Genomic DNA, 9,711 nt, shown 5'->3' on the forward strand with positions numbered 1-9,711 from the left:
AAGATTCATTTAATAAGGATACCAACTTAAACACATCTAAGGTAGTATGTACACATACACACACACACACACACACACACACACACATACACCAGGCCAGGGTATGTTTAACTGAAAAACATGGTTTACACCCTTATGTGTTGTTATATGTATTACTGTAGAACAATAGCATCTGTTGACATCATCTTGTCCAATGTATTTAAAGAACTATTGATTAAGGTGATCAGTTTTATGTAAAGAAACATTTTAGAATAGATTATTTGCTAGATATTTGTGTCAAAGTTGTAAGAAAATATTTTTAAATGTTTTCCTCCAACTTTTAGAAGTTCGTTGACTAACAGACAACCCATATGTTGTTATGTTAATTCTCTAAGAATATTGTCATTTTATTTGGAAGATTTTAGGTCACAACAGCACCATCATGGGATCAATGGAAGTGTACAACACAACCTCTTCCTCTGCAGACTTCACCTTCATGGGACTGTTCAACAGGAAGGACATATCAGGCCTTCTTTTTGCCATTATCTCTGTCATCTTTTTCATTGCATTGATGGCCAATGGGATCATGATCTTCCTGATCCGCACTGATGCACGACTTCACACTCCCATGTACTTCCTGCTCAGCCACCTCTCCTTCATTGACATGATGTACATCTCCACCATCGTGCCCAAGATGCTGGTTGATTACCTGCTGGGTCAAAGAACCATCTCCTTTATGGGGTGCACAGCTCAGCATTTCCTCTACCTCACCCTCGTGGGAGCCGAGTTCTTCCTGTTGGGCCTCATGGCCTATGACCGCTATGTGGCCATCTGCAACCCCCTTCGCTATCCTGTTCTTATGAGCCGCCGGGTCTGTTGGATGATCATAGCAGGTTCCTGGTTTGGGGGCTCTCTGGATGGTTTCCTTCTAACTCCCATCACCATGAGCTTTCCTTTCTGCAACTCCCGGGAAATTAACCATTTCTTCTGTGAGGCACCTGCAGTCCTGCGATTGGCATGTGCAGACACAGCCCTCTATGAGACAGTAATGTATGTGTGCTGTGTTCTGATGCTGCTAATTCCTTTCTCTGTAGTGATTGCTTCTTATGCCCGAATCCTGACCACAGTCCACCACATGAGTTCAGTGGAGGGGAGGAAGAAGGCATTTGCCACCTGCTCGTCTCACATGACAGTGGTGACCTTGTTCTATGGGGCTGCCATGTACACCTACATGCTTCCACACTCTTACCACAGGCCAGCCCAGGACAAAGTCTTTTCTGTGTTCTACACAATCCTTACACCAATGCTAAATCCACTCATATACAGTCTGAGGAACAAGGATGTGACTGGAGCTCTTAAGAGGGCACTAGGCAGGTTTAAGGGTACACAAAGAGTGTCAGGAGAAGTGTTTTGATAGTGGCTTCTTCTCACGTGAGTAACAAATGACACCCTTTGTGAACAGTGTGGCCATGCTTTCAACGAAAGATTAAACTGGAGGGTAGGTTCAATTGTGAAGGGAAAAAAAAAAAGAAAAAAAGATCAATATAAAAATTCATCCTTTTGATCTTCATTTCTTCATCTCTCCTTTCTTATGACTTCTCTTTATTCTGTTCTGTTTACATGTATTCAAAATAAATGCTCAGTGTTTGTCAGGAATTGAAAATAAAATTTCTTGCTCCACAGCTTCACCTTTTGGAGATGACATAAATTGCATGCAATTTTAAATGGCATGAACTATGTTGAAGGGTGCAGGAGGGAAGGTGGTACTTTTAATATATATGATACTGCTGTATAACTCTATGTACCATCTAAAAATAAGAAAAAAATATAATCTTCTCTATTTTGAAGACTAATACCTGACCCAGCCTTTTAGGAAGACAGTTGTGTAACTACCTATGTGTTTCAATTTGTCAGTTGGTCAGAAGAGTCACTGAATATAATTTTCTCAAATAGTCATTGTATTCCCTGAAATAATTATGTGTGTTTTACTTTAAGTAACAATACAGTATTTAAGTTTTGTTTGTTTGTAACACAGAAGTGAAAGTTTTGTCAGATAAGTTAAAATTGACGGGTGAGAAAAAAACACACTGCCCAGAAAAGACAATGTGAGGGTATCATATGGTTAAAAGTTTACTTAATGTCAGAGAAACACAAAAGGATACGGCCTGAGAGGATACTAAAATAATTATTAAAATATGTGACAAGGTCATCAGGATTTATCATATACAAGCCAAATAATAAGAGTTTATTCATATTCCATATTCATACTCCCCACTGATCCAGGAATTGGGGACAATAAACATGTGGCAAATCATGTTCAATATTGCATTTGATTATATAAGGAGTTTACTCAGGTATCATAGGGATCACTTGATTAAATTATTAATAATCATAATCAATCATATTAGTCAATCTGTCTAAAACTTAACAATTCACATATTTTGTAAGGTTCATCACCCCTAACAACCTCATAACAAATAAACCACATATTAACAGCTTTAATTACAGATGAAAACAGTGGGGTTCAATGAAGTAAGGGACTTCTGTAGGATTTTTTTTAAATTAGTGCATTAAGCTACAAAATTTCAAGGAATGTGATTGATTGAACACTAAATCTTTCTGATACAGCTTCCTCATTCATTTATCCATGTATTCATTTATTCATCATAGCTGTTAGCAAGATGGGAAAAGCACCTACAGTTAAAAAGTTTACATTCTAATGAGGGAAAGGCAATGAAAAGAAAAATAATAAAAAAAAAACAGCAGTCAAGAAAACAATTTATATCCCCACAACATTGTATGTAGCAACAGTGACTAAAGCTGAACATATCTGTTCTCTGTGCCCCAGAAGAAACACACTCAGGAATTTCTAACAAATATGTATCCATAATCTTAACCAAAAGATATGTAGTAACAGATGGAAAAAAAAAAAAAAGAAGCTACCCAAAATCTCACTGGTGGTGACATAAATTGTGACATGTCATACAATAAAGATAGACATTCTACTAATGCTACTTACAATAATATAGATTAATCTCAGAAACATGTTGAATTGAAGAAGAAAGTCACAAAAAAGTACATTTATATAAAGTACAGATTCTAGCCTATGCTTGGAAGATTAGTGGCTGAAAGGGTATGTGGGTGTGTTCTGAGGTGCTGGTAATTTTCTGTTTCTTCATGTGGATTCTGATTACACATCCAGTGTTCAGTTTGAGAAAACTTACCAAGTTCAACTTTTTGTATGTTTAATATTTTTGTATGTTTATTTTGCTTCAATAAAATTAAAATATAACTCATATTAGATATATATCACATTTTCTTTATCTATTCATTTCATCAGTAGCTGCTTAAGTTGCTTCGATGTCTTGGCTATTGCGACCAATGCTGCAATAAACATGGGTATGAAGATATGCCTCCACATAGTAGTTTTGTTTCCTTCAGATATATTTCCAGAAGTGGAATTGCTGAATTATATGGTAGCACTATTGTTTTTATTTTTGGAGGAACTTTCATACTGTATTCCACAATGGCTGCACTAATTTACATTCTCACAAACAGTGCACAAGTGTCCCCTTGACAACACTTGTTATCTCCCATCTTTTTGATGACAGCCGTTCTAACAGGTGTAAGTTTCTAGCTCATTGTGTTGTACAGTTTAAACTAATGCAATGTTATGTGTCAATTTTATCTTAAAACTGGGAAAATATAACTTACAATATCATGAAGTGCATACAAGAAATACATTAACACAGTGGGATAATGGAGATCAGTGAAGGGCTACTCAAGCTACCATGTTCAAGGAAGTACTTTCCAAGGAGACTCTAGTTGTGCAAGAAAGGAGCCAGGCAAGGGAAAATCCAAATTGACAGGCTTCCAGGTAGGAAGAATAGTAGGTGTCATTGTCCTGAAATGGGGAAGGTGTGTTCAGAAGATGGGGCAGTGAAAATGAAATGCTAGGTTTGAAATGTCTATTGAATATATGTTGAAATGTCAGATATTTCAGCTTGTATATCATTTCAGTTGTTAAGTGTGAAGATAGATTTTAAGAGTCACTGATAAACATACTGTATGTAACCACAGGAGATTACATTAGGAGATCAAACCTAGTTGAGAGACTGCATATATAAAGAAGAAAAAAACTGAAGAATAGGTCAAAATATTTCAATGTATAAATGCCAAGCCATGAAAGAAGTAGGTGACAATAAAGGGATGGAAATGATGTAGAACACCCAGGAAAGTATGGTGTGATAGAAACCTAGAAGAGACATTCTTTCTCATAGAAAGGAGGAGTCTACAATGTGAAATACTGGACATAATTTAAGTAAATTTGAAACAAAAAGGTTGTCACCTAAATACGGAAACTAATAATCATTTTATGTCCTTGACAGAGAGGTTTCAATGAGCTAAGATGGTGGCTGAGTAGGAGGACTTAGGTTTGTGTCAGCCCCTGAACATAACTAGATAATTATCAAGTCAACCTAAATACCCCAGAAATCAACCTGAAAGAACAAACTCCACAACTTAAGGGAAAGAAGAAGCCACAATGAAGAAGGAAAGAAGTACAGAGACATATTTTGGGGGAGAAAGAGATCACAGATGCTGGGGGGGGGGAGCCATAGTTGCAGAGGAAGGGAAGAGAGAGGAGCACACAGGAAAACACACAAGAACATTTTCCCAAAGCCATTGGCTGGGAAATAATAGGGACTAATTTTCATGAGTTTTTGCAACCAGTGGAGCTTAGAGACTGGGGTTTTAAGGCTTCTTTGGCTTGTCTGGGATAGAGCTGTTAGGGTGTTGCCCCACTCTTGTAGGGAAGGCAGGCAAACAAACCTGGGAGACAGTGTGGAAACAGTGATCTGAATAATACTCGGCACATACAGGGGGGGATTATTTGCTCTTCTTAGAACATGTCACTGAGAGGCAAGATTCAGGGAGAAACCACTAAGGGGACAAAGGAGGCACCAGCAGGTACTATTTCCACTTCCCCATCTCTCAGGAAAAACACATAGCAACCTGCAGAAAGTAATTCAGGTCCAACACTGGCTGCCTAACTCACTTATACCATGTCCCAAAGCATTGAGCTTTGACATGACTGCCCTTCTTGGTCAAGTTCATCTCAGTCCCAGCATGATGGGCCCCTTCCACAGAAGACTAGTGCAGGTCCCTGCCCACACCATGACCCTAAAGCCTGGAGTTTTAAAACTTAGCAGGCTTGGCTAGGATAGACCCCACAGGGCTCTGTGCTGTTTCTGGGAAGAAAACAGGCAAACAACCTGGAGGCTGACAGTGTGGAAAGAGCAATCTGAAAAACAAAACAAAGCAAAACAAAAAAACCTAAGACATATGGCAGGGAGATTACTTACTCTTCTTGAAATGTCTGCCTGAGAGACAGTGGTGCCTCTCCAGGAAAAGCAGAGCTGGTTAGCACCATTTTCCACCCCCAGCCCTCAGCATAAACACAGAGCCACCTGTGGGAAGCAGTGCAGTGGATACTTTGAATGCTTAACTTGATTACACTAAGCTTCACACCTTCTCACTCAATCTTGCCACAGTCCCTAGGAGGCAGGTCACTCATCCAAAAGACCAGCAAAAACTCCTGCCCGCAATACACCTCCAAGTTTTTCAGGGCCTCAGTAGTGGTGGAGGTGGTAACAGGACACATTTCACAAGCATACAGAAGCACACTAGGCAAAACTTGCCACGTTCAGGCCAGAGATCAAACACTGACCACTTCATGCAAGGAGAACCTCTGAAGATGACTGGCTTGAAGAATAGTGCCGGCAAAACACGATGGCAGAGCAGACACAACACACAATGGAAGCACTCCCTTAAGCTCCAGGCCCTTGGAATTACATGATATCTTCTTCATAAAGCCATTACTTTCATGAGTAAGAAACATAACTGGCTTTTCTATCAGGCGGAAGAAGAAGGTAGAGAAGAGACAAAATGAGAAGACAGGATTTATCCCAAATGAAAGAAGAAGATAAAACCACAGTCAGAGATCTAAGCAAAACAGGAATAGCTAACATGCCTGATGGAAAATTAAGAGCAACAATGATAAAGGTATTCACTGGGTTTGAGAAAAGAATGGAAGCCATCAGTATTACCATAACCACAAAGATAAAAATGTTTAAAAAATATTCAAAGATATGTCTTCATTGGAAAAGTGTCTGTTCATATCTTCTGCCCATTTTTGGATTTGAATATTTGTTTCACATGTATTGAGTTTGAGAAGTTCTTTGTAGATCTTGAATACTAATCTTTTATCTGTAGTGTCATTTGCAAATATCTTCTCCCATTCCGTGGGCTGCCTTTTAGTTTTTTGGACTATTTCCTTGGCTGTGCAGAAGCTTTTTATCTTGATGAAGTCCCACAAGTTCATTTTATCTTTTGTTTCTCTTGCCTTTGGAGATGTGTCGTGAAAAAAGTTGCTGTGGCCAATGTCAAAGAGGTTGTGGCCTATGCTCTCCTCTAGGATTTTGATGGATTCCTGTCTCACATCGAGGTCTTTCATCCATTTGGAGTTTATCTTTGTGTATGGTGTGAAAGAGTGGTCACGTTTCATTCTTTTGCATGAAGCTGTCCAATTTTCCCAGCACCATTTATTGAAGAGACTGTCTTTTTTTTCCACTGGATATTTTTTTCTGCTTTGTCAAAGATTAGTTGCCCAAAGAGCCAAGGGTCCATTTCTGGGTTCTCTATTCTGTCCCATTGTTCTATGCATCTGTTTTTGTGCCAGTTCCATGCTGTCTTTGTCAAATGTCTATCAGACACATGAAAAAGTGTTCAAAATAATTAGCCATCAGGGAAATTCAAATCAAAACCACATTGAGATACCATCTTATGCCAGTTAGAATGGCAAAAATTGACAAGGCAGGAAACAGCATATGTTGGAGAGGATGTGGAGAAAGGGGATCCCTCTTACATTTTTGGTGGGAATGCAAGTTGTTACAGCCACTCTGGAAAACAGTGTGGAGTTCCCTTTAAAAATTAAAAATTGAGCTACCCTATGATCCAGCCATTGCACTACTAGGTATTTACCCCAAAGATACAGACATAGTGAAGAGAAGGGCACCCCAATGATCATAGGAGCATTGTGCACAAGAGCTAAATTGTGGAAGGAGCCAAGATGCCCTTCAACAGATGACTGGATTAAGAAGATGTGGTTCATATATACAATGGAATATTACTCAGCCATCCAAAAGAACAATTTCACAACATTTGCAGCAATGTGGATGGCACTGGAGTAGATAATGTTAAGTGAAATAAGTCATGCAGAGAAAGACAATTATCATATGATTTCTCTCATCTATGGAACATAAGAACTAGGAAGATTGGTAGGGGAAGAAAGGGATAAAGAAAAGGGGGGTAATCAGAAGGGGGAATGAAGCATGAGAAACTATGGACTCTGAGGAACAAACTGAGGGCTTCAGAGGGGAAGGTGGTGGGGGAATGGGATAAGCTGGTGATGGGTAGTAAGGAGGGCATGTATTGCATGGTGCACTGGGTGTTATACGCAACTGATGAATCATCGAACTTTACATCAGAAAACAGGGATGTACTGTATGGTGACTAGCACAATATAATTAAAAACATTAAAAATATGAAAAAAAAGAAAACAGGAAGAAATAGAAAATTTGAACAGACCCATAATGTGCAAAGAAATTGAATCACTAATCAATCTCCCAACAAACAAAAGTTCTGGGCCATTGGCTTCCCAGGGGAATTCTACCAAACATTTAAAGAAGAGTTAATACCTACTCTTCTCAAAGTGTTTCAAAGAATGGAAGTGGAAGCAAAACCTCCAAACTCATTCTATGAAGGCAGAATTACCTTGATTCTAATATTTTATTTACTTATTTGACAGAGAGAGAGAGAACACAAGCAGGGGGAGCAGCAGAGGTAGAGGGAGAAGCAGGCTCCTTGCTAAGCAAGGAATCCAATGCTGGACTGGATCCCAGGACCCTGGGATCATGACCTGAGCTGAAGGCAGATCCTTAACTGACTGAGCCACCCAGGTGCCCCAGCATTACCTTGATTCTAAAACCAAAAAACACCCTAAAAAGGAGAATTACAGGCCAATATCCATGATGAACATCGATGCAAAGATTCTCAACTAGATACTAGCAAATCAAATCCAAAATTACATTAAAAGGATTATTCACCACAATCAAGTGGGATCTATTCCTGGGCTGCAGGGGTGGTTCAACATTTGCAAATCAATCAGTATGTTACACCACATTAATAAAGGAAAGATATGAACCATATGATGCACTCAATTGATGCAGAAAAAGCATTTGACAAAATACAGTATCTATTTTTGATAAAAACCTTCAACAAATTATGGATAAAAGGAACATACCTCAACATCATAAAAGGCCACATATGTAAGAACCACAGCTGATATCAACTTCAATGGGGGAAACCTGAGAGCCTTTCCTAGAAAGTTAGGAACAAGACAAGGATGTTCACGCTCACCAGTACTATGTAACATAGTACTGGAAGTCTTAGCCTCAGCAATCACACAACGAAGAGAAATTAAAGGCATCCAAATTGGGAAGGAAGAAGTCAAACTTTCACTCTTTGCAGGTGATATATTCTATGTAGAAAACCTGAAAGACTTCACCAAGAAGAAAAAAATAATGTTAGAACTAATACATGTATTCAGCAAAGTTGCAGGATATAAAATCAATGTGCAAAAATCTATTAACTTTCTGTACACCAATAATGAAGCAGCAGAAAAAGAAATCAAGGAATCAATCCCATTTGAAATTGCATCAAAACACAAGATACATAGGAATAGATCTAACTAAGGAGGTAAAAAAATCTGTACTCTGAATATGATAGGAAACTTATAAAATAAATTGAAGAATACACAAAGAAATGGAAAACCATTCCATGCTCATGGATTGGAAGACCAAACATTGTTAATATCTATACTACCCAAACTACCCAACACAACCTACACATTTAATACAATCCCTATCAAATTACCACCAGCATTTTTCACAGAGCTAGAAAAAACAATCTTAAAATTTGTACAGAACCACAAAAGACCCCAAATAGTGAAACAATTCTGAAAATGAAAAAGAAAACTGGAGGCATCATAATTCTGGTTTTAAAGCTATATTACAATGCTGGAGTCATCAAGACAGAATGGTGCTGGCACAAAAGCAAACACGTGGGTCAATGGAACAGAATAGAATATCCTGTAATGGACCCACGGCTATATGGTCAACAAGTCTTTGGTAAGCAGGGTACTTGTAGGGTACTACAATCCAGCAATTGCATTGCTAGGTATTTACCCAAAGGATGCAAAAATACAGATTCAAAGGGTTTCATGCACCATGTTATTTATAGCAGCATTATCAATAAAGCCAAACTATAGAGAAAACCCCAAAGTATATCAACTGGATATATCAATGGATAAAGAAGACATGATGTATATATACAATGGACTATTAGCCATCAAAAAGAATGGAATCTTGCCATTTACAATGACATGGACGGAGCCAGAGTGTTCTTATGCTAAGTGAAATAATTCAGCCATAGAAAGACAAATGCCATGTAATCTCACTCATATGTGGAATTTAAGAAACAAAACAAACGGATCAGTGGGAAGGGGCGAAAAACAAGAAAAAGAAAGAAGCAGAACAAAGCCATAACAGACTCTTAACAATAGAGAACAAACTGAGGATTTATGGAGGGAGATGGGCGGGATATGGGCTAATT

General features: G+C 38.5%; 1 protein-coding gene across 1 annotated transcript; it reads left to right on the plus strand.

Annotated features, from left to right (window-relative positions):
* Positions 1-301: 301 nt before the first annotated feature.
* On the plus strand, positions 302-1,393 carry LOC113261448 (olfactory receptor 2T1). Its single transcript, XM_026507572.2, has one exon. It carries the CDS (start codon positions 422-424, stop codon positions 1,391-1,393), a length of 972 nt encoding a protein of 323 aa, XP_026363357.1. The 5' UTR covers positions 302-421.
* Positions 1,394-9,711: the final 8,318 nt, after the last annotated feature.

This window comes from Ursus arctos, unplaced genomic scaffold (assembly GCF_023065955.2).
Source record: "Ursus arctos isolate Adak ecotype North America unplaced genomic scaffold, UrsArc2.0 scaffold_5, whole genome shotgun sequence".
Taxonomy (NCBI): Eukaryota; Metazoa; Chordata; class Mammalia; order Carnivora; family Ursidae; genus Ursus; species Ursus arctos.

Bases quoted from the DNA above. Each gene is read 5' to 3' on its own strand.
- LOC113261448 (XM_026507572.2), top strand. From the start codon at position 422: ATGGGATCAATGGAAGTGTACAACACAACCTCTTCCTCTGCAGACTTC.